The sequence below is a fragment of the Aplysia californica genome, unplaced genomic scaffold (genome assembly GCF_000002075.1).
Source record: "Aplysia californica isolate F4 #8 unplaced genomic scaffold, AplCal3.0 scaffold00246, whole genome shotgun sequence".
NCBI classification, from domain to species: domain Eukaryota; kingdom Metazoa; phylum Mollusca; class Gastropoda; order Aplysiida; family Aplysiidae; genus Aplysia; species Aplysia californica.
The window spans coordinates 542,016-565,597 of NW_004797516.1; the positions used below are offsets into that span (position 1 = coordinate 542,016).

At 39.1% G+C, this 23,582-nt stretch overlaps 2 protein-coding genes across 4 annotated transcripts in view; both read left to right on the top strand.

The window, feature by feature from the left end:
- LOC101859105 (ribosome maturation protein SBDS) overlaps nucleotides 1–8,366 on the top strand; it is a 17,242-nt gene extending 8,876 nt beyond the window's left edge. For all 3 annotated transcript variants that reach the window (XM_005100395.3, XM_005100394.3, XM_005100393.3), the window contains exons 4-7: nucleotides 329–529; nucleotides 2,159–2,243; nucleotides 3,752–3,837; nucleotides 5,567–8,366. In XM_005100395.3, coding sequence (XP_005100452.1) covers nucleotides 329–529; nucleotides 2,159–2,243; nucleotides 3,752–3,837; nucleotides 5,567–5,692 — 498 coding nt within the window. In that variant the 3' untranslated portion in view covers nucleotides 5,693–8,366. The remainder of the gene's footprint in view (nucleotides 1–328; nucleotides 530–2,158; nucleotides 2,244–3,751; nucleotides 3,838–5,566) is intronic.
- A 2,131-nt stretch (nucleotides 8,367–10,497) lies between these two features.
- LOC101859646 (transmembrane protein 199) lies at nucleotides 10,498–23,300 on the top strand. Its single transcript, XM_005100396.3, has 7 exons — nucleotides 10,498–10,809; nucleotides 13,103–13,176; nucleotides 13,845–13,934; nucleotides 14,907–14,937; nucleotides 15,940–16,055; nucleotides 16,754–16,866; nucleotides 17,819–23,300. Exons 1-6 carry the CDS (start codon nucleotides 10,575–10,577, stop codon nucleotides 16,832–16,834), a joined length of 627 nt encoding a protein of 208 aa, XP_005100453.1. The 5' UTR covers nucleotides 10,498–10,574; the 3' UTR covers nucleotides 16,835–16,866; nucleotides 17,819–23,300.
- The last annotated feature ends 282 nt before the right edge of the window (nucleotides 23,301–23,582 follow it).

A 23,582-nucleotide genomic window follows, 5' to 3' on the forward strand; every position in this document is an offset into this window, starting at 1 on the left:
CAACCTCCCCCTCCCCCTCCCCCAAATTGTATTTTTTCCAAATATTACAATGACACTGTGCAAGAGGACAACCTGTTTAAGATGACTACTTTTCTCCTTACAAATGGATAGTTGTCATGGACAGGTCCCACTGTATTTATATGGTGTAATGTGAATGGGTTCAGCCATGTTTCCTGTCTCAGAGCCCTGTGTGTCTTGCAGTGCTGAAGGATGTGTTCTATAGTATGATCTGCCTCTCCACCCTGGCATTTTGGTGATTGTATTAGTTTAAAATATGTGGTCCCCTTGGTCACAGTTTTTGATTGACGTTGAAAAATACATTTCTCAGATTCTCAGCAAAGGGGAGTTGCAAGTGTCTGAGAAAGAACGCAGTGCTCAGCTGGATGAAATGTTCCGAGACATTGCAACCATCGTGGCAGATAAATGTGTCCACCCTGAAACGAAAAGGCCTTACCCTGTCACGATGATAGAAAAGTCTATGAAATCCATGCACTTCTCTGTAAAACCATCCAAGAATACAAAGCAACAAGTAAGTACTGTAGTCTCCGCCTAAAGGCACGGTGTTCGGGAGGGCTCCTTAGTGTGTGTTTATACGGAGCGAGCGTTTACATGAACCTTTGCAAAGGGAGGAAGGGACGCTGTCATGTCATTGCCTTGATATTCTAGTGACCTCCCTTTGGGGTGGGGGTCACTTTAGCTGGGAATGCGACGACACGTGACTGTTTTGTGAAGGATTCCCTGACAGTGGTTTAGAATACAAAGGCGTTGAATGGGTGGAAGGTGGGGGGTGGGGGGATAAGAAAGACCATAGCTGCCACTTTCCCGCTAAATAGCGAAAACTCCGCTTCATCTAGCTTTTCCTGCTACTTTCCTCCTTCCTCCGCTGGACCGCTCTCGGCCGCAAATTACGATACTTTTTTACACGCGGAAAACACCGAACCGGGAGAGAGACGAAAACGCAGCTTGCGCATGTCCGCCCGTAGCTTTTTACTTCCATTCTTCTAGGCCTAGCGCTAGTTTCACTTTGTTTATTATGGAGCAACAAAGTGTCGATCGGGCATCGGGACGTTAGCGCGCCGAGTTGTCATTGAAAACGGCGGAAATTCGAGAGAAATTGATGCTGAATGCAAAAATAAAAGGAGCTGGAACGAGAAAGAAGCTGCCGGTGCGACTTGAAAAGTTCATGAGAAAATTGAACTAACCGCTTGCTGCACTTTGCGTTTGGTGCGATAAAGAAATCGCGGCCCGCGGCACTCCTGTACAATTGCGGTCCCGTTTGTTTACATGACGGCTATATTGTGGCTGTTGATGAAGTGAACACTGAATATAGATCTAGATCTAGATAATCTATCTCTAGATATAATCTAGATTTACACATATTTAGATATCTAGATTCTAGATCTAGATTAGATAGCCTAGGCTATAATTTTAATTCAGGTTAGATCTACACTCTACAGAGGGACTACTAAGTTAAATGCAAACGGGACCGCAGTTGTACAGGAGTGCTCAGTACAGCGGCAGAGGTGTTGCTTCCTTGATCCAATACTGCGCGCGCTCAACATCGATGTACAAGTTTTAAGTTGAAAGAAATCTTTTTATAAGACACCAGCTTGCAACAAACACTGGATTTTTAGTCACCAAGTCCAAACTGTGTCAAATTGACTCAAATGCTTGTTAGTCTACTTAGTGCCTTTGTTGGTTGTTTTTTGTTTTTTGTTGTTGTTTTTTTTTTCCAAATGCATTTTAATTCAGTTGCCTATGGTTAACAAATATGACAGTTTTCCCTTCAAAAACCATAGGCTAGATAGGCTAGATTTTCCAGTATATATTGCCTCTACTGGATCTCACTGGTTTTACTCCGGCCTTCGGAGATCGCTCGTCCGCCTTCGCATGAATTTCCTCCTTTTTTGAAATTCCTGAGTGGCAGCTATGGAAAGACAGACTCAATGTAATGATATGCACCATAAAATAATGTCGGGAACAGATAGTCTAAGAGGACTGTTAATGATAGTCTGGATAGTCATAGAGACGACAGCCCGGCCACGAGGCGTTCAAAGCGACCACCCCAGACAGTAAAAAAACATTGACAGTCATCACATTCATCAATGTTACCCTCGAATTTTAATGTACAATTTTGTTCAATGTTTTTTTCCCCCAGGCGCTGGAAGTGATCAAGCAACTGAAGGAGACTGAAACGTTAGAGATCCAGAGGGCTCACATGAAGCTGAGGGTTGTTGTTCCAGGTGAGCAGAGTATAAGTGTCAGTATAAGTGTTTGTGTGTGTGTGTGTGTGTGTGTGTGTGTGTGTGTGTGTGTGTGTGTGTGTCGCGTGCATGAATATTATTCTTACATGCATTTATGTAAAGCGCCTAGAGCTGTGTTTACACGGGAGTTGGCGCTATAGAAATAATCTTCATTATTATTATTATTATTATTAGGACGTGGTGGAATCAGGCCCTCATCAGTGTTTGGGCATATGGGGTTATTGGTATATTTATAAAGCTTGTTCATTTATACTGCTTTTGATGAAAAAATACACATCTATCTTGAATAGAAGTCGGGATATTTGCCATTGGAGGAGGTTTGGTCGCTAGGTGTCAGAGGTAAAATTAGCGAGAAAATGGTCACCCAAGTTTGCTGAATTCCCGACCTTGGGTGTCCTTAAAAACTGCAAATTAACATTTTTTGTGCCTTTGATCAGGTTTTTATTCTGTAATGTCCACATAGACGTGGTTTTGAGTAACCTTCAAGGTGTTGATCCCCCCCCCCCCCCAAAAAAAAATAGATTTAAAAAATTGCCCTATGGGTGGAAAAATGCGGGTTTCTTTGATTTCATAATTTTGACGAGGGCCTGATTTCACCATGACGTCACACATAATGATGCTTGTAATGATGTCGTCCTAGTTCTCTGAGTACCAGTGGTCTAGAAGATGCATGGAGAAGTGTTCGTAGATCTGGAGTAAGAACTGCTGGAGGACCAACGGGTGGTAGTGGTGGAGGGGAGAAGGGAGGGGGGGAGGTATGGACATAGTGTTAAGAGGTTATAGGTTGCATGACACTGGCAGGTTGAACAAGAGCTATTCATGTACAAGTTTGGTTTGGGGGGGGGGGAAAATCTCCTTGAAACCTCCTTGAATTTGCCAGATCGGACAGGAACACGTGTACAGGGTGACTGCCAGGCCCCGGGAATCCCGGGGGAGGGGGGGGGGGGGGGTGATATTATTGAGTTGTTATTGGATACAGGTAGGCTGGAAATGGCAATAATACTGTTTTGAAATTTATTTTTTTTTGGGCAAGGGGGGAGGTGACATTGAAAGGTTATTGAGTACCGGGCACTGGCATGTGAATGGTGCCTGTGGAAGGGGCTGCATCTAGCAGTGGATCAATAGTGCTAGTCATATAGAGCTGAGTGCGGAGAGGCAAATAAGAGAGGTAAGATAATATAACATGAATTTCTATTGGCCAGAGCTGGTACATTTACTGAAAGAGGACTCTGTTAGACATAGAGAAAACAAATGGCTCTGCTTGGTAACCACAGAGTTTGTGGGATAGCTCAAGGCACAAGATGCCTTGGAATGTTGTTGTTCATGAAATCTGACATCCGTGCTTTTGAACTTTTTGCACTTCCGTGATTGGTACAGACTCGGAGGTAACAGTCATGTAAGATTTTTCTTATTGGAACAATTATTTTCTTTAAAAAGTCTTAAGCAATATTGTTACCGACGTATCTGATTTACTTTTTTTTTTTCAGCAAAAGAGGGCAAGCGAGTCAGGGAGAGTATTCGAAAACTAGCCCTGGAAGTGGAAGTGGACAATTTTAATGATGAATTGGAGATGGTGAGTTCCTTTATCTCAATGATTTCAGTAACTCAACTAAATGTTGATGTATAAATAAGTGTATATTGTCACTGCCCTCTATAAATGAGCTCAAACTCAAAGTTGCCTTTTAGGAAAATGATGACCCTGAAGATCTGAATTTGTCTCAGAAATTAAGGATTCTAGAAAAAAAAAAAGTACCACTAAAGGGGGATATACATTCTTTTTAAGCTGAAAAGATTGTTCTCTCTCTCAGTTTCTTTTTGGCCTCATTCTTACAGACCTGAAACCATTAAGCACAAATTCATGCTAGAGGCGTTGTTGATAAGTAGAGGAGTTTTTATTTTTTAATAACCACCTACTTCTGCTGGGTTCCTGAGAATGTAAAATGATCTGGTACGTCAAAGAATAAACACTGTACTCTAGCTGATTGATCAATAAACTAAAGAACATTAAACAGGGTTAGGGATTTGTGACCAGCACGAAATAGAATCTAAATCTTTTTTATGGAAAGTGCTTTCATTTAAAAAAATAAAAAAATGTCTGCCACAGACCAGGGGCGGCTTGTGGGGCTAAAAAGTGGGCGTTCACAATTTAACTATCACAGGTTGAAGAGAGTCAAGGGCATAGTAAATGAGATGGTGTATAATTTTAAGATCTTTGGGTTGGTGAGAGAGGACCCCATGCTTTTATTTTCATTATTTTTACTTGTCACTTTTAGTTCTAGAAGTAATTTTGTTTGTTAGCTAAACATCAATTTCGTTCATCCTGCATCGGAATGGAACACTCTAGTAATAACTTTCACTACTCTCCTACAAAACCATTCAATGGCACCACTCATAGGACGGTGACTTAAGTATGTCACATTCTCCTCCCTCAGGTTCATGGTCACAGAGTCACTTAAAATAGTTGCAAGACGATGAACCAATCACAATTCACTCGAGCACTCTGCTGGATTGCTCCGGGGCTCACATAATTTGGGCATAGCATAGTGTACAGTCTATCGTATTTATTTTTAGTCTGCCTACTGTGGGCTATGTTTTGGCACTATTCAGTAGGAACACATTTGAGATGTGCAGTCTTATTAATATCAACCTACAGCTAAACTCGCTACAATTGTCGTCATCTCTTGGGTTATCCCAAAGAGCGATTTATAGATTAGGTAACCACAGTTGAATATCCTATTATGTTTAGTTAAAGCGTGTGGACTTTGGCATGGCACTGTAGATGTTTTACGGCGCTATAGACTCAGAAATGAGAGTTACAGCACCAAAGAGGACCTTGTTTTGATACATGTGGCTAGCGGTTTGTTTCTGGCTTCTTTTATTTTATTATTGTGGGTGCTTTACGTAATAGAACATTAAACAAATTTTGTGCGTCACCGTACGACTGTGCTCTATGGGTGAACCACGCATGCTGTAGATAGGTGAAGGGAGTACTACACCTGGAGTGAGATTGCAGCTGTGCTCCTTTTTGAATTTTCAAAGAATTACAGTAGACTTTGTTAAACACGTAGCCACTTAAACACAAAACTCCTGTTACCAGAAAGGGATTTTGAATCCCCGTCAAAATTGTTTTTTCTCTTTTTATTCTATGCATTGCAGCTTCCCTTAACACAAAATCTGCTTATCACAAAAATTATTCTCTGGTCCCTTGAAGCTTTGAAGCTTTAGTTACCATGGTTTTACTGTATTACTTTTGAATAGATTCCTAAACATAAAATTGATTTGTTTGTGTGAAATTTTTGCAGGTAATTCTTGTTGACCCAGGCTGTTACAGAGAGGTCAACGACCTGGTCAGCACTGAGACAAAGGGCAAAGGTCAAGTGGACATGATGAGCTTAAAGGAAGTGGAGGAAGGAGAGGAGAAGTTGTAGCAGGAGAGAGCACAGAGTTTTTCTCCTCACGTTTTTGTTACCTTTCTTAAATTGAATCATGAGTAGTTGTTGGGTCTTTTCTGTGCAGTTCATATTGTTATATGGCTGTGTGTGCCCGATCTACAGACCTGTATCTTTCTTCCTTGCTTTCCCCTGTTACATCTCAGGGGTAGTCAGCTGCTGGTTCTTCAACCTGGGGTGCTATTGATTTTTACAAATGTGACCATTTTTCCTACTTCATAGGGGCCTCTTGTCCTCAGGCAGCGAACATTTCACTTTCGAAGGTACTCTGTTTTTATGCTGACTAGAGTATTTTTAGTTTTGGTAGGCAATAGTTTTGGATTTCATTAGGTGGTAGCTGAAGCCTACTCTTATCGATTTAAGGACCACCGAGGGATCTTTAACGTGCTCAACTCGCACATGGAACCTCTTAGATTTTTCGCCCTTATCCGAGAAGGCTGGGCGTTTAATCTTACCTACGCTTAGAGCAAGGGTATGGCTAAAAGACAGCAGTAAGGAGCCAGAAGTAGCAGTAGAAAGAGTCAGGAGAAAAGAAGAGGCTGGGATGGGGGGAGAGAGTGGAGATAAAAGCAGATGACAGAACAGGACTAGAGAATAGGAAAGGATGTGAAAGAATATTTTAGAGAAGAAAATATTTTCGTCGCTATCAGGTTTCGAACTGGGACCCTTTGAATGCAAAGCGAACACAGTACCTCTGGACCTTGAAATTCCCATAGACCTGTTTCTGTTATAAAGTCTATTCTCATAATGAATTTTGGTGTGCTATCTCTAGAAATTGCAAAAGTTGGGTTGCGTGTGATATCTTCAGAATATTTTTTGTTTTGTCTTCTTGAACTGACGTTTTATACTACAAAAGCCTCCACTTTTGGTTGTCTTCCTTTGCCTGGTCAGGACACGTACCCAGTACTTTTCAGAGATGTGAGTGGTGGGATTTCTGCTACTGACAATACTATTGGTAGGTGAACAGATGTCCTGACCACGCATTGTGTTTGGTTATTATTAGGCTCAAAGTTTACTAGTGATGCTATGTTGGATGCTCCAAGATACAGCATAATTTGTACAAGTTGAAAGTTTGCCTCCTGGAAAGAGTTGCACATATTTGTACATTTTTTATATATATGACTTGTACCAGATCTGCATTTGCTTCATTCTATCTCTTTTCTTAAATTCATAGTAAAGGGTTTAAATTGAGAAAGTGAGATGCTGGGTATTTCTGTACCGAACTCAGTGCACGAGAAATATGCCAGGTCGTACATAAGACAGCGGTGTTCATGAAGGTGTTAATTTTGTCATTGTAATCTGCTTTCCTATTTTTCAATAGAAGTCATTTTCAATGAATGTTAATGGCATTTCTTTATTATGATTTCCTGTGAACTTAGCTCTCTTTTCCCTTTTGCAGTTGCATTTATTTTGTTCAAGAAAACTTGCTTAAGAACTTAAGGGGATCTTAGAATTCCTGAAAATATCTGCCCAAATTGACCCTTACAAACTGGGTTGGAGCGGGCCACTTTCTAAGTGATCTAAATTGTGAATGGTGATGTTAAGTTTTTCTTAGTGAACACAACGGGTGATAAATGTGTTCGACACATCCATAATTTGGGTAAACTGTATATATAAAGAAATATTAAAGAGATATCAGCCGGGGAACAGCAAATTGTAGCCGTGATTTTTGTTTTTCACGTTCATGTTATCTGTGCCCGACTACTTGTATTTTTGTTTGGGAAGTCTATCGCAAGAATGTTTCGTTACATTCTGAGTTGGTTTCAAGCTTGATTTTATCGGCTTAGAGCAGAAATTTTTTATAGAGTAGAGTCGGGGTCATCATTGTTGACACAGGAACATGAAATGGTGGGCTGGGATCATTGTGATGCGAGAAGACGTGGGGGAGTGGAAAGGGGGGAGGGGGGGGTTATACTTTACTTTTGCCCCAACTGTGGCCATTAATGAGCCCTATCCCTCTTTCAAGCCATAGTTGTATGTTTAGAGCTTGTTCTGATAAACTATGACAATTGGCATGTGATAGGTTATTCGGAATGCTTTATTTTTAAAAGTCAATATAATACCAATTTCCTGTCATGCCTAAAGCACCAGACAGCAGCTGACTATGACCACTGTGTTGCTACACTCATCAAGACCATGTTCCTTCTAATGTTTTCTTGTTTTGCTTATTAACCCTGTTTTTTTATGCCATTCATTTGGTTCTGTTGCTTTGTAGTCTATCAACTGTGATGTGTGAGTGGATGACGGGTGCTCTGGTGTGATTTTCTTTTTCTTTCCTATCAAACGTCTGTCGTTCTTATCTGTCCTTGTTTTTGTAGAGTTTGTTACTCTGTGGCACTTTTAAGTTATTTAACCTAATTGTGTTGCATGTGTCATAAAACACTTAATGAAACTGAAACCAAAAAAACAAAACAATGGTGAGGTGTGTCTAGTGTATGTATGTTGTTTCATAGTAAGCATGCTTGATATGACAAGAAGCAGTTTTCTATTCTTTTTTTTTCTTCATTCTAATTCTTGTCACGTAAAGAGAATACCGCTACTCTCTTGGAAACACTGTATTTCTTTCTTTGTTTCAATTGCAAAATCAAAGCTTCTTGTACTTGGGCATTGTGGTATCTGAAAATGAGATTGCAATAAATATAACAATATCTTCTTTTCCTGTCTTTTGTTGTTATTTTATTGATGTGGTTTAGCCTGTCAATCTCTTCCATTACTTCAAAAGGTTGTTATAGTATCTTATTCTTAGTTTTTAGAGTGGGTGGTTGGCGGGTGCTCTGGTGTGGTTTGCTCCTTCTTTCCTATCAAACATCTGTCGTCATTATCTCCCCTCCTTCTTTTTTGTGTATGTTACTCTCCTGTTACACATCTATTCTTCGGCACTTATATGACCTTATTGTGTTGCAAGTGCCGTAAATCTCTTACTAAAACTAAGTTTTTAGATTACATGGTAATATGCTGTGGAGAGGCTACTATTGATGAAAGGAAAAATTCATTTTGTGGTCTCAGATAAACTAACATAAAATACTATGTGAATAAATGAAGAAAAACTTATGAAATCGAACTTCATGCAGCTTCAAAGTTGGTCATGACACTTCAGAAGGAACAAGTTCTTGTGATCTGTACCTTGTTTTTTTTGTGTGTGAATGGTGCATGTCCAGCAACTTGAAATGGATTTTTGGAGGGCGCCTCTTGTAAGTCATGCTTCTGTTTTATACGAAAATGACAGCTATATTCGCCCTACGCTAAATGAAAATGACCGTTGTGTTGACTTGTCTCTGTTGAACTAACTTGAGGTAGTTGTCAATCTACGGACACCCCCCCCCCCCCCGGGGCAGTGCCAATGACTGTAGTGTCTTTAGGCCATTCTCAAAGGGGGGGCATTTCTCGTTCAAGCACAGTAGAATTGTAAATGGGCTGATTCATCATGTCACGCTCATATCTGTGCCTGATCTACAACAGGGAACTGCTGCATTTCCTTTCCTAATCCTTACTATTGTCATTTTCCTCTACTTCTTTTGTATGTTTGTCACTCTCTTGTGACCTGCTATTTTTGGGGTGCCTTGATAGTCGAAGCAGACCTTGTGCTGTTGAGGCTAGAGAGGTGAGCAGAATAAGTCTGATTCCCTGTAAAAACTTCTCTGTTGACACCCACCCCTTGGCGCTCATATGATCTTATGCAGTTGCGAGCGCCGTAAAACCCTCTACTATAAAAGTAAAAAAAACCCCCATAGACTTGCACTACATGTACAATGTCCTAGAATGTGCCCCATCATGACCACCTCTCTTTCTTCTCTTTAAAACCGTCACCTTGAATGAAAGTATGTTGGGCTGTGCCACATTGGCCAAATGAAGGGAAAGGTGCCCAATGGAACTGCTGTGCTTTATGGGTTTTAATATTTATAAAAGGGGTATCTTGAGCCCAATGTTTTTTCATGTTTGCTTCTCAAGCAGGAAAGCTTTTGATTTAATAAATCTTTTGACAAATAAAATCAACTAATGTATTTTCTTAATTAGTGAAAAATTAACTGACATTAAATATGCAGAGGAGAGAGCAACGCACAAATTTACTAGATCTAGTACAAGAGAATTGACAGATCCAAGGAAGCACGCAACTACCACTGCTAATAATTATTTCTTCTTCTTCTTCTTCTTCTTCTTCTTCTTCTTCTTCTTCTTCTTCTTCTTCTTCTTCTTCTTCTTCTTCTCCTTCTCCTTCTCCTTCTCCTTCTCCTTCTCCTTCTCCTTCTCCTTCTCCTTCTCCTTCTCCTTCTCCTTCTCCTTCTTCTTCTTCTTCTTCTTCTCCTCCTCCTCCTCCTCCTCCTCCTCCTCCTCCTCCTCCTCCTCCTCCTCCTTTTCTTCTTCTTTTTCTTCCCTCTCTTCCTCTTCCTCTTCCTCTTCTTCTTCCTCTTCTTCTTCTCATTCTTCTTCTTCTTGTCATTAAGGTGTGTGCATTAAAAGAGAAGAAGAAGAAGAAGAAAAAAGAAGAAGAAAAATAACAGCGGTAAGGAGAAGAAGCAGAAACAGCAACTAATGGAGACATTTCTTGATTCATTCCCCGGCTAACCAACATTATTCGATCAAGATTTTACTCCCGCCTAACATGCGATTATTATTATTATTATTATTATAATAATTATTATTATTATTATTATTATTATTATTATTATTATTATTAATATGGAAACTGCGATACAATAATTTCACGAAGAAAAGTACAAGGCGAAAAACAACAAACGGCCTATCACATGACGTGAATAAAACATTTTGTTTGTACTGCTGCTAGAACTAGAAGCACTAGCTCCTGCTGGTTTTGACTTTGATGCGTTCACCACTGTGATAGGGTGCTGAAAAGTAAAGTAAAATGGAGACTTCAACAGACTTAGATCCCCATCGAAGCCGCGTCCCTGAGATTGAAGTGACACAACGCATTAGGGAAACTTTGGAAAAGGCTGTAGCTTGCCAGTGTATACGCCAAGATGTAAAAACCACTTGCGATGACATATTAGAGAAACTCGATCAGTCGTCAATGACGAAAGTGCCTGTGGTTATCTCTGTGAAGACAGTGCGAGAAGTGTACAACACTTTGAGATCCGAAGGTTTGTCAGAACGATTACGATTGGCAGCCTTCTAGTTGATGTGGACCAGTCATTTATTTCTTTTCTTGTGAATTATTGTATGACCAAGGTTAGATTAGAGTCAGGAATTAGGGAGTAGAAGTGTAAAAATACAGTGTAAGTGTAAGGTAGACTTCTTTCCTCCTTTGTTGACATGACATTGACTTACTTTGATTTTCTCTCTGACTCAGCGCTGTCTGACTCAGACTTTGAATTTTACAATTTATTTTGGAACTCAGTCAGCAGTTAGTCATGATTTGTTTTGACACTCCTGTACAATTGCCAGACCGTTTGGGGATACTAGTTTTGAAGTGTGGAGTGATTATTCTCACCCTGGGTGAGGATAAACTGGATATTATTCTCACCCCGGGTGAGAATAAAATTGATTCTATTCTCACCCCGGGTGAGAATAACGACAGCCTCCTATTTTCACCCGTTTTTTTCGTTTCGGGCATCATAGGACCCCTGTCACTGAGCGCTCCAGGCGACAAAACTCGTCTCCCTCTCTCACTCTGCTGAGTGCGCGAGGCGACTGAAATCGCCATCGGGCGGGCCAGCTCTCAAGCGCGGTAGGCAACTATTGTTGATTTGGGGGAAAACCATATCTTTTGACCAAATACCGTCTTCTTTTGTTCCCACAGTATTTATTGGTTCTGTAATGGAAAATTTTACTCTTGAATGGTTTACCAATCAAAATTAAGAAAAAAAGTCTAGCGTTTTGGTGAAGATATGTGTGCATACTCTCAAGATTAAAAAAAAATGAAACAATTACAATCCCTGCGGGAGCCGAGAAAAACCGGCCAGCGCTCTGCCCTCTCCTGAAACCTCTTAATCTTACAATGCACAAATTATTTTGTATAATCCGTTCTCAACACCCAGGTAGGCCTAAGAAGAAAAATCCATTGCATTCTCAGACTGGGTGAGAAAAATACTCATTTTATTCTCACCCGGGTTGAGAATAACAGTATAATATTATTCTCACCCCGAGTGACAATAAAATGGATATTATTCTTACTCTGGGTGAGAATAAAATAATATATTTATTTTCACAGCGTTTTATTTTCACCCCGGGTGAGAATAGTGACCGCCTTCGAAGTGACTATTTCTCCGAACGTTCGGGAAAATAAAGTTGAACTCTATTGCTCCGAACGGTTTCCAATCTCGAGATTTTTGGGTTATTTGCGAGATTTAGGCATTATCCTTTCATTCTGCCATTCTGCAAGGACTGGAAAGAAGCCTGAAATTTGGCTCACAAGTACAAACTTATATGAACTGGGGATCCATGTGAGGATTTTGAGCTATCTTTAAAGCTAAAAAAGTGAGCCCAAAGTCATTGGACCCCCTAGAGTCAGTTGACGAAATTTTGGGGTACATATTACACAAAATTTGAATATTTCCACAAGTTACCAATATTTCCCAATTCCCTCACTCAGATCCCCAGAATCGATCTTAAAGCACATGTACGCCAAATTTCAAGCTTCTAGCTTCAGTAGTTTTTGAAAACTCCTTGCACCCAGGAGGTCACATTATGTCAAAAAGTAGATTTTGAGAAAAACAGAAAAAACAGGGATTTTTAACAGGATTTTAAGAGCAATTTACACTTTTCAAACGCCCATTTAGGTCATTTAGGGTGTTTTTTCAACAGTTTCTCCATTATGACCCGAAAGAACAGATGTCAAAGGATTTTTTTCCGCCAAAGACATAAGTTGGATAGTTTCAAAAATTTTAACAATATTGTGACAAAATGAGTTACTTCTCACGATCCAAGAATGGAGATCGGCTGAAAATCGACACTGGGGTCAGATTTATAGATTTTCAATAGATGCCATTTTGTTCAAGTCTACCATGTCTTTTACTATTCCATGCTCACAAATTGCACAAACTTCAGCTATCAAGTTGATGTATCAATTTCCATAATGCTAAAATCCGAGAGGTAACTCATTTTGTCAGCACACCTCACATATTGCCTGGGATCGCCGACCCAGGTGTTGAGTCAAAAAACCAAAATTCGATAAGAATTGCCACACGGACAGAAAAATGACTATTTCTTCGATTTCCTTATTTTGAAGAGTGCCTGATTTCTCCACGATGCCTCACATATAAGGGTATTGACTCCAGGAATTAATAAGAAATGTTGTGGTTTATGAAGATTTCTCAACTTCGTGTACTGGAGTTGATGACCATACAAGTTAATTTTGGTGATACCAATAGACAACTGTTTAGCTGATAGTGACTGAGAGGCCTTCATATACACAATAATGTTTTGACTTTGCAGGTCACAAAACCTTTCTGCATGAAATTGTTGAAGATGCAAGCATCATACCCCAGTCAGTACAGCTGCCTCCTCGGGTAAGTATGATGTTTTGACCTGTGTAATTAATCATTAATTTGTTGATTTTTTTATGACAGTAGAGAAAATGTTATTTTAGAGGCGGAGTATTGGGTGGGTAAACAAGACATGGAAGAATTTCAACAAGAATTCATGCCTCATTCAGATTTAAGGTTGAGCTTCAACATGTTAATAAATAAATCTCTGTGAAGGTACGATGGTAGTATGTGAGACATAATGACATGAATAGACGGAGAAGGAATTACATAGTTCTCAAAATATTATTTCAGAGTGAATCATAAGATGTGCATTTAGGCAAAATTGTCAATTCCTCTCTGTTAGGTTGTGAATGATAAGCTGAGAAGAAAAGCGATCAGCTGTCCTACTTTCAATGAGACTTATGATACTCAGAAAAACATGATTGATCGGACAGGCAGTTTAATAAGCCTTCCTGTGGAGCAGTATAGTTTCACCATCTAGAAATCTCTCTGAATTTTTTAAACTGACGGTGAGGAAACGTAACAGCTGAGTATCTGCTTTAAAGCCTTTATTCTGTCTTTTTTTCATCATGATGCCTACGAGAAGTTTATATGAATTTTTATTGTAAGTTGCACAGTTTGCATACCATGTGTGTATCTATATTACTTTTAAGAGAGAACATGTATATGTTTCTGTTCCATCTTTACAGAACCCTGAACTAGAAGAGAGAATACAAAAGCTGAAACGTGAAGCAGAGAACAGGGAGTACATCCGGATGACGCGGAATGTGGACCCTAGGGTAATTCTCCTCCCCCTCATCTGACCTCAACTCCTTCTTCTTCTACTGATAACGTATTTGTTTCTTACATTCTTAAAGTTCGACATGTTTCTTGTTGTTTGTTTTCCTGGTGACATTGTTAGTATGTTCTTTACATGTGCACTTCTGTCATCTTTTATTTTGCTGACTTTCAAGAGACATAATAATCTAAATAGTATATCTCTCTTGCCCTTTTTAACTCCCAGTGGAGCACAGGCCATCAACAACATTACTCCAGCGAAGCCTGTCCTGAGCATCCTTTTCTATCTGTTTCCATGATGTCCCCGCTTTTTCAATTTCCTCTTGTACCGCTCGCCTCCATGTCATCTTTGGTCTTCCCTTCTTACGCTTTCCTTGTGGGTTCCACAAACAGTGTATGGGGGACCATTTTTATGGTCTTTTCCTTCCTTTCCTTCTTTTTAAAAAAATGTTTCTGTGATTATTGAAATTTGTTAATACTAAATCTTTTATTTTGTTTATTGAACTTCTTTCTGTACCTTCCTGTCACATCGTAACCTACTGTTGTTGTGTCCAATGTTCACTTTTGTTTGCTTAGAGGTGGTCCAAATAATAACATATATTGGATAAATTTAATAATAATAATAATAATGATAATAATAATTGCATTTATATAGCGCATATCCATACTCAAGAGCATGCTCTATGCGCTTTAATACCATTATTACCCCAGCAGACCCTCTGAGAACACTCAGAAACATTCTCAGCTCCCGCGGAAGCATACAGTGCAAGCTGCGGATTTGAAAGATACTATATCATTTATTTTTTATCTGAAAACAAAAGTTATTAAAAAACGAAAATGTTGTTACAGTAGTGTGCTGTGAGTTGTAAATGTAGCTGTTATTTTAATCTCTAAAGAACTATGAAAATTTCTGTTTGTCTCGTGAGGGTTATGATTTGATATGACTGTTAGTTTTTTATGGTGTTTTTCCTCAGAACAAGAAAACATTCACATTCAATGAAGAAGGTGAGTTTTACTTGTTTATTACCTTCCATTTTTACTCTTTCTTTGTTCTGCATCACATGGTTGAGGCCCTGGTAGATTCCACTTTTTTTTGGTGTCGTTTGTTGTTTTGATTTGTTGTTTTTTTGCCATCACTCATTCAAGATTTATAATTTTTAGTTATTATAGATCTATTTGTATTTTATCTCAAACGATCATCGACAAAAATGAATATATGCTTCTTTCGTTTTCCACATAAAAAGTATATAAGGATACGATGAGCCTGTGCTGTTACAGACTGAGTGAATTAAAGCTGTGGCTTTGTGTCTGAATATATCTGTTTTCTGAATATTTTAGATTATTTGGTTTTGAGGGATGAGAAAATATGTTTTTTAATAAGCTTTGAATTTTTTGTTGTTTGTGCAATGAAAACTATCTGTATACATATATTTGTTTTCTGAAAATGTTACTTTTATGTTTCTTTGGTTTGAGTGGGTTTCAAGGGGTGGAAGGATTTTTCTTTTAGTGTGCTTTGAGATTTTGTGTTTGTTTAGTAAAAACCTGTATATGTGAGGCAGCGTGGTGGAATCAGGCTCTCGTCAAAATAATCAAAGTAAAGAAACTTGCATTGTTCAGCAGGTTTGTGAATTTTTATCAAATTTTTATTTTTTGGCTCAGCATCTTTCATGCCCATTAAAGAACTCATTTCTGTGTGGATTTTTCTGAAAAGCGTTGATTAAAGGCTCAGAAATGTACATTTTCAGTTACCATGGATTTTCTCACTAATTTTACCTCTGAAAACAGGTGACCCCCACCTCCTTCTTTCGCAAATATCTCGACTTGTATTCAAGATAAATGGATATTTTTTTCATCCAAATAAAGACAAGTGAACAAGCTTTAAGATGATACCAATAACTCTACATGCCCAAAAATGGACGAGAGCCTGATTCCACCACGCTGCCTCACATATTAGTTCCATTTCAATGTGCGGAAAGTAAAAATAATGCATTTTTGTTTTTATTTCAGTGAAGAGCATGAATCGTCATACAATCAACATCTTGAACTTTCTCATCACTGTCGCTGCTGGGTTTGCTTTTGGTTACAAAGGTGTGGAGCTTGTGGTGGGGAAAGTATTCCCAATGGTGAGTGTTTAAAGTGCAGAACTGTAGGCCTTTGATTTGTTACTGCCATCCGGAAGAATGGAGTAGGTCCAGAGAGTGTGGAAATTGTCTTGGGTCTTGGGTTTGACTTATTGGGTATTCCTGCGTAATTTTTTTTAGATTGTAATAATTGAAATGTCGTTTGTTTTTTTATTTCTTTTTCTCTGTGGAAGAGAATAATAAGTTTTATGTTATACTGCAATGATGTGGAGAACATTTTTTTAAATTTCTCTAATTCTAACAAGAGCTGTGTATGAGGCTTTACATCCAGTTTGGTGTGAAGTTACTTGATTATTGGAGGAGAAAAGTATAGGAACTGTTGCACGCAGGAGTGTCGAGTCTGACTCTCAGCCCAGGTTGGTCCTGACATCTGGTTCGGAAGCCCACATCCTAATTGATCTAAATTTTATTGATGGGGGTGTAAAATACACCTACATTTTGATTTTTCAGCCCAGAGTGTCCCTAACAAGCGGGGTTGAAGCAGCCACCACAATAACTTCCTTACCCTGAGGTTAAACTCATATCTTCTGTATACAACAGAAAAGATCATAACCATTACACTACAGATGCTGATGTCCTGCGTAAAAGAAATGGGGGGGGGGGATTATTAACCCTCATGAAATGGTAAACCTTGCTTAACTTGAATTCTTTTTATTCCTCCCTTCCATCCCTCCTGTTAGCAAATGCTGTCTGGCCTGATCCTAGGCACTGTCGTCTTCTTTGTGGACCTCTACTTCATGCTCAAGTACGGACCTATTTGATCCTGCTGCTGTTTCTTGATCAACAAAATGAGGTTTGTATACGTACAGTCAAATCTGCTCTAATGGCCACTTGTACAAAACAGCCATTTGTACGAAGGACTCTTTCACCCTTTCATTTTTTCCTTTATATGTTTAAAAAAAAAAAATTATACATTATGAAATTGTCAAATATGTTTGCTTGGCTAAGACCATCACTTTTCTATTTGACAATGGGTAGCCGTTTTCGACAATTTTGGCTGTATAGAATATATTGTATACATTTTGTTTTCATTTAAGTAACTTTGGGAGGAGGGGAGGGGGAGAAAAAGGAGGTTGGGGGCTGTTGATCTTTATTTTAACATCAATAAAAGTTCACTATGTGCATGCACATTGCACAATGCTGCTGTTTTTATGGAAAAAATCAGCTTTGTTCTTTTAGTTTTTTTTTTTTACTCTCTCAATCAGTTTAGTGTCAAATGAAAGTCATTTTATTTTTTTTACTGCCTCATTAAAAGTACTCTGGACTTGGGCTTACGATGAATGTTGAAATGAAGCTGCAAAATACACTGAACTCTGTCACGGTGTAAAAAGGCAGATTCACTCAAATGCATGAGTGTGTCATATCCATGCATTATCCACTGAGCGAGTTGTACTGCAGTGTAGGGCCTAGCGTATGGCAATACTTGTTTCAACAGATCAGTGCACATCTCATTATGTAAGTCTATGTCTAGCCTTTCCCTGTTCTGTAGCTGGAGGAAAAAGATTATGATTGTGTCATGTCTACCTGAGCTTGTTGTAAATGATTTTGACTAAACTATAATTTCATTAAATGTTTTAGATGCCTCCGAAACTCATATTTCAGAATATGGATGTGTATTTGATTGCTTCTGAGACTAAAATTTCATCACGTGTGTTCAGTGCATTCTTGTTTCACTTAAAATAAGGTACTTTCTGGTGCTTCACAGGCAGAGATCTGAACTTGTACTCTTCATTTCCGTTTTTCAGACGAGAAGTTTGTGGCAGGCCCATGACAGGAGCTGATCTGGTGATAATCTCTAATAGATGGGTCATACATTATTTCTTTGAGTGGAATCAATATACGTATTTGCAGTTTGATTGTTTTAGAAACGGGTCAAGATGTCTACTCACTGAATATGGGAAAACTTTATTATGGGTCTGCTGAGGACAAAAAATTTTCACACTTTGATTAATTATGTCACTTTAAATTTGCCTTTTTGAAATATGTGTGGCTGCTAGGGAAAACCCTTCACATTGACCAAAATATGGAAATTTAGTTGATTGTATTGTCTTCATTCATTTTGGAACAATTTACTTTTAATTTCATGCAGTTATCTTCTCTAGAACCTGAGATATTGCCATTTAAAGTTCGAAAAGAGGAGAAAAGTACAACTAAGAAAATCACGATCAAAGTTTTTGTTGAAGATTTTTAGTTCATTTTTATACATGGGACTGATCACAGCACTCTCAGCATACTCATACAACTCCATACTTATCTTTTCTTGATCTTCTATGAATTAAGGCTAACAGAAACACTTATTTCGAAGAAAAATCACTTACTAGTCATTCTGTTCTGGTCTTTCCACCTCGCCCGGAACTGCGTTGCATTGCCCTTTTTACTGTGATTGTACGTGAAGGTCCAGGAACTACTAGGGTATCATTCGGCTCACTGACACTGTCCTCTGTCTCTGAATTTGCATCCGCAGAAGGCTGAGCAACACTGGGCTTTGGTGTCACAGTGTCCTGGAACTTCTCTGCGACAAACTCCCTGATTTCTTTATACAGGTACCACTGTCCCTTTGAGCTCAGTCCAGGTGATGGGACCTTAGGTGGCAAGTCTTGTTGTATAGAGGCATTCTTTTTCAAGAGAGGATGTCGCTCTTCATCTGCATCTACATTTCTCTTGCAGATGACAGTGCCTGTGTTGTGGACAATAAAGTGGTGATATGTCTTGAGGCCTTTTATCTTGTTTAAGCAGGCGCTCAATGTGGATGACCTGTCGTACGTGGGAATGTAAGAGATTCTATTCTCCGTGCTGACAAGGACAGCAGAATTCATCCGTGATGAGGTTTCAACAGCATCAACATTGTCTGCCAAACTGTTGACTTCTGTTCTGTTGTACCTCCTCTTGATCAAGCCGAATCCGCCGTCAGTACCAAACTTGGTGTACCCAGAGATGAGGAAACTCAGCTTGATGCGTTCGTGTCGTTTGTTCATGCAGCGCCACAATAGATACCACATCATTGTATTATTCTTTTTTTGACCTGTGCCGTTGTCTGGGTGCAGGCACAGCACCGTCTTTCCATTTCCTCAATTTTCCAGTTCATAATGTAGGAAGGAAATCGCAGTGTTTGCACCTTTCCCTGTGCAATGGCTTTCATCTGTCAGAATGTTCATCTGTTTCCCCAAAGGCTGGCAGTTGAGACCGAAGAGGTCTCTTTTCCCCGGCGTTTTAAAGTAGACTGGGCCTGATTGGTGGGGATTGTACGGATAATGCACTTGTTGTTCGAAGTCTAAGCTGACATGATTTTCATTGCTGTCACCCTCCTGTACTTGCCTCTTCACTCTTGCACAAAAGTCCTTGTAATAATTCCTTTCCTTCTGAAAAATTTATTGATGCTGCGCATCTCTTGCAGAGTCACCTCCTTTTCTCTATCAGGCTTGTTCGCAGAATGCCTGAGCTTCACTGTGCCCTGCTCACAAACATTGCACAAGTCACTAGCTGGAGGCATTGTCCTCACAAAGGGAAGGAGTCTTTGCCATAAATTAAAAAAAACATACAGTCGGACACGTTAGTCACATTTGCTGCCTCTCCTGATTTCCTATACATATACTCCTCAAAGCGTTGATATTGTGATTTAAAAAAATAAATAAAATGACTTACCCTGCTCTACAGTCTGTGTTTGTTGATAGTTATCAATGAATTTTTCCAGCAACTCAGATAATCCAATTATATAAAGCCATGCAAAATTTGAAGAGTATAGGTTCCCAAGTATTTGAGTTGTAGCATTTCCTCTGGATGTTCAGAGTTCCGGTGAAGTAAATTCTCCTTGCTGATAAGTACTGTATCAGCTTTTGCGATGTGTAGTACCTATCTACAAAAACATGATGACCACGGGTAGTTAGAGGGTGGAGTAGGTACTCAAATTCCTTGACAACTTGAGGATTGCTGTTGTCCAGGTCAACGATGAAACTAGTTCTGCTCCAAAGTAAACATGCAGATTCACCTCGTGTCCTGTCCTGCTGTCCACCTACCCAAAAACTTTGGTGTGGGTTTTCTTGGGTTTTGACGGATTGTGCATTTTGTACCTCCAACGGCCTGTCCATCCCACAACCATTTCATCCAGTGCAAGATTTTGGCTTGGATAGAACGTGCTGCTAAAGTTATCTAGGATCTTCTTGAGAAAAGGCTCGATCTTCTCTTTGCCTTCTGCGTGCGGGTCATCTGAGCAGTGGAGCATTGTTTACCAAATTGCTTCAAAGTGATCCCTGGAAAAGAGCTGATGATACCAAGTGCAATAATCTGGGGCATTGGTAGACCAGTTATCACGAATGGCTGGCCTTTTGTTCTTTCCCATCTGAATAGTCAGAGCGAGAAATTTCAACAACACATGATCAGTGATCGGTGTTCAGTTCGCAAAGACAGATCTTCTCTTGGGTGGATTGTTGATAACAACTCTTGTGGCTGCAGACTCTTTGACAGATGTAATATTTTCCATGACTTCCTCCGTAAACAGAGTGTTGAAGCAGTCAAGAGGTGTAGACTCCTCGGTGAGCGGAGCAAGAGCACGTGGTCCCTGATGTGGTGTGAACCTGAAAGCTTCCACAGGGACATCCGAGCCTTCATTGATATCAACCCAGGTTGTAAATCCTGCTTCTTCTTATACAAGTAACAACTACGGTATATTTTCCAGTTTTAAATGCAAGTTTCGGTCTCTAGGACTTTTATTTTACAGTCAACTCCTTAAATCTAGCAAAAATTGACTAGAAACGGGGATCTATTTTTTTTAGAGCCCGCTAGAGACACTGCACATTCTTTCGATGCGCACTACATGTGGACGCTATTAATGCGTGTGCACTAGTTTCTGGAGAATTTCTGAGGTTCTGTCAAGGATGTTGATATATAATAAGGCAAGTTAAAAAATAAATAAAACGAATCCAGAGTCAGCAGAAATGTGAAAATGTTTTCGCCTTCACTGCTCGCAAGTCTCTCGAACTCGATGGTTGTCGCACGGATGGGGGTGCCACGAAAAACATCTCAAAATGCATTTTCAACATCAAATTTGACGTCAAGATAATTTCAATATGAAAATTAACATATTTTTAAACTAAAAAATGACCTCATCTAAATTTTAAATAGATAACAGCTCACTTTTAACTCTAAAATGACTCATAGCTAAAAAAAAATGGAACTGGCGACATCTGAAGGGTTTTCTTTCGCAGCCACACATATGTTGAATACTGCACTGCCTGTCATCCTATTCATTGTGTTCTGCTTACATGACCCTCACTTGAGCTCGATTTTGAAAAAGTAGAAAGTATTCAGTGTTGAGTTATTGAGATTTGATTCGCTGCTTCCTAGCCCCATCACTTGTACTTCAAATATCTTTTTGACAAATTATTTTGGAACTGAGACTCGACTTGAATCACCCCCGAAACTTACAGCCAGTGGGGATTCTGAAACTGAACATACATGTAAATTTTGTTAGCTTAATACAATGAAACTAGGATGTAAATTGTGTTAGCTTCTACTTCTAGTCATGCAGTAAAACAAATATCCAATGAAGTCATCAGGTCTCACCCTAAATTTTGTTGATTCCGAGGTTTCTACTACAGAAAAATGCTATTAACAGGAGCATTTTAAAAATCAATAACAACAAAGACATCTTGACCGCTCATCATAAGACTCTGTCATACGTCACTTGTCAAGATGGCATATGGCAGAGTCTTACACTAAGCTGTCGTCTGTTCTTAAGGTTGACTGTCGAAGAGTGTGGTTTGTGACAAAGCGCTTCGCTCAAATGCATTTCTACGTAATATTATCAATTGTTTGTGGAACATTCTGTGTAATACAGTGTAAGTCTTTTCGCTAAGGTCAATTTTAACTAGGTTGAATGATGTTGGCTTCACAAACTTGCGTGCCTCTCTATCTCTATTCACTATTCAGTAGCTGTGAAAAAAAAATTATGACATTTGTTTGGAACTGCTGATGATTCCTTCCAGGCACGCTTAACACTTTGCCCCCACGTAAAGCCGATCGGTGACAGTGTAATTTAGCAACAAAAATGTAGCAATGATCTCCTTTTTGACATGTGCACTTGTTAAAGTTATAATTTCCTTTCTGAATGTTTTGTGTGGCCTGTGAGGTCAAAAATCGGTTTGTTTACAACAATTGGAGTAATTTTAAAAAAATGTCAAGTAGGTCTGGCATGAATGCTGCTTTATACTTACACTATGATGAGAATTTGAGTGATGAATGTGTTTGATCTAATGGTTTCAGTTCAGATTCTAATTCCTTTTTTGGTGAATATGTGATCATCACATTCAATTTTCTCAATATGATGAAAATTTCATATTGGTTGGTTTATTTTTGCCGAGATACAGGTATCGTACTTGATGTACCGCATCTGCATCCTGGTACGTAAGGACAAGTGTTGTGTGCTCTGTGCACAGCGTGGGTACAAAGTGTTAAGACACACCTCCCTTATACGCACAAACACACACCCTTACCACACAGACACAGTGCATCTGTTGGCTACCCACACAACCTCTCACAATCCCATGCATTTCGACAACTCATGTTTTGATATGAAAGAAAGAAGGCTTCTGATTGGTTGCTTATATAACTGTGTCTTTGACTGGTCAACCATAGTGTACAGTGTATATGTATGACTATTTTTGAGCAATGGGGTGAAAATTGAAAAGGCACTAAAAAGTCGTTCCTAATCAAAAAGTTATTTTCGTCGGAGAACACACGTTTAACAATTTCTTAATACCATATTGAAAGGATTTTTATAATTTATTTTTGCACCATGTTGTACTTCACCGAAGATTAACATACTATGATTAAAGCTGTTTTTCTCCAATTTTCGTTTTACACCCTGGGTTACAAAAGGTTGCATATATCTTTAAAACTACTCCAGATATTTGAACAAATTTTAAACAGCGTGTTCAGCATTGAATCTGCTACAAAAATCTACCCTCATTTTAATATGCAAATTTTCCGACAACTGGGACCTTTCTCCAGGCACACACACTCATATAAGTGATAAACATGTTATAGTTATAGTCTATGGTGCTTGGTGATTCACTGATTGACGGTTCCTTGGAGTAAAGTAGATTATTTTCCTTGTGGCAGAGAAATCATGACGCAATGTCAGCTATGGTTGTTCACTTGCCTCTCCAGTGACTCCCAAGTTTTCAATGAATATGAGTTATTTTGATGACTTAAATGAACAAAAAAAAAAAAGAAGAGTGGAGAGATTTATTTTCCTTTCGGTGAGTCTGAGTTTGTGAATGCAAGTTTCCTCTGTATCAAGAGAGCTTTTAGTAATTGTAGTAGTAGAATTTGTTTCCTCGACCGATAACATTGGTATTGTTTGTTAAGGTTTTGAGTCGTGAGAGGTTTGACTGGGATTGATGCTGTTTTGTGTGCAGGTGTGTGTTTGTGTTACAGTACAGGGACAGACAAGAATGAAAAAGGCATATGTGAGGCAGCGGGGTGGAATCAGTCTCTCGTCAAAATAATGAA

What these genes read in the sequence shown, in the direction of transcription:
- LOC101859646 (XM_005100396.3), top strand. Translation starts at nt 10,575, where the DNA reads ATGGAGACTTCAACAGACTTAGATCCCCATCGAAGCCGCGTCCCTGAG. An exon ending in CAACACTTTGAGATCCGAAG is followed by an intron (nt 10,810 to 13,102) that starts GTTTGTCAGAAC and finishes TTGACTTTGCAG; the next exon opens with GTCACAAAACCTTTCTGCAT. An exon ending in CAGTACAGCTGCCTCCTCGG is followed by an intron (nt 13,177 to 13,844) that starts GTAAGTATGATG and finishes CCATCTTTACAG; the next exon opens with AACCCTGAACTAGAAGAGAG.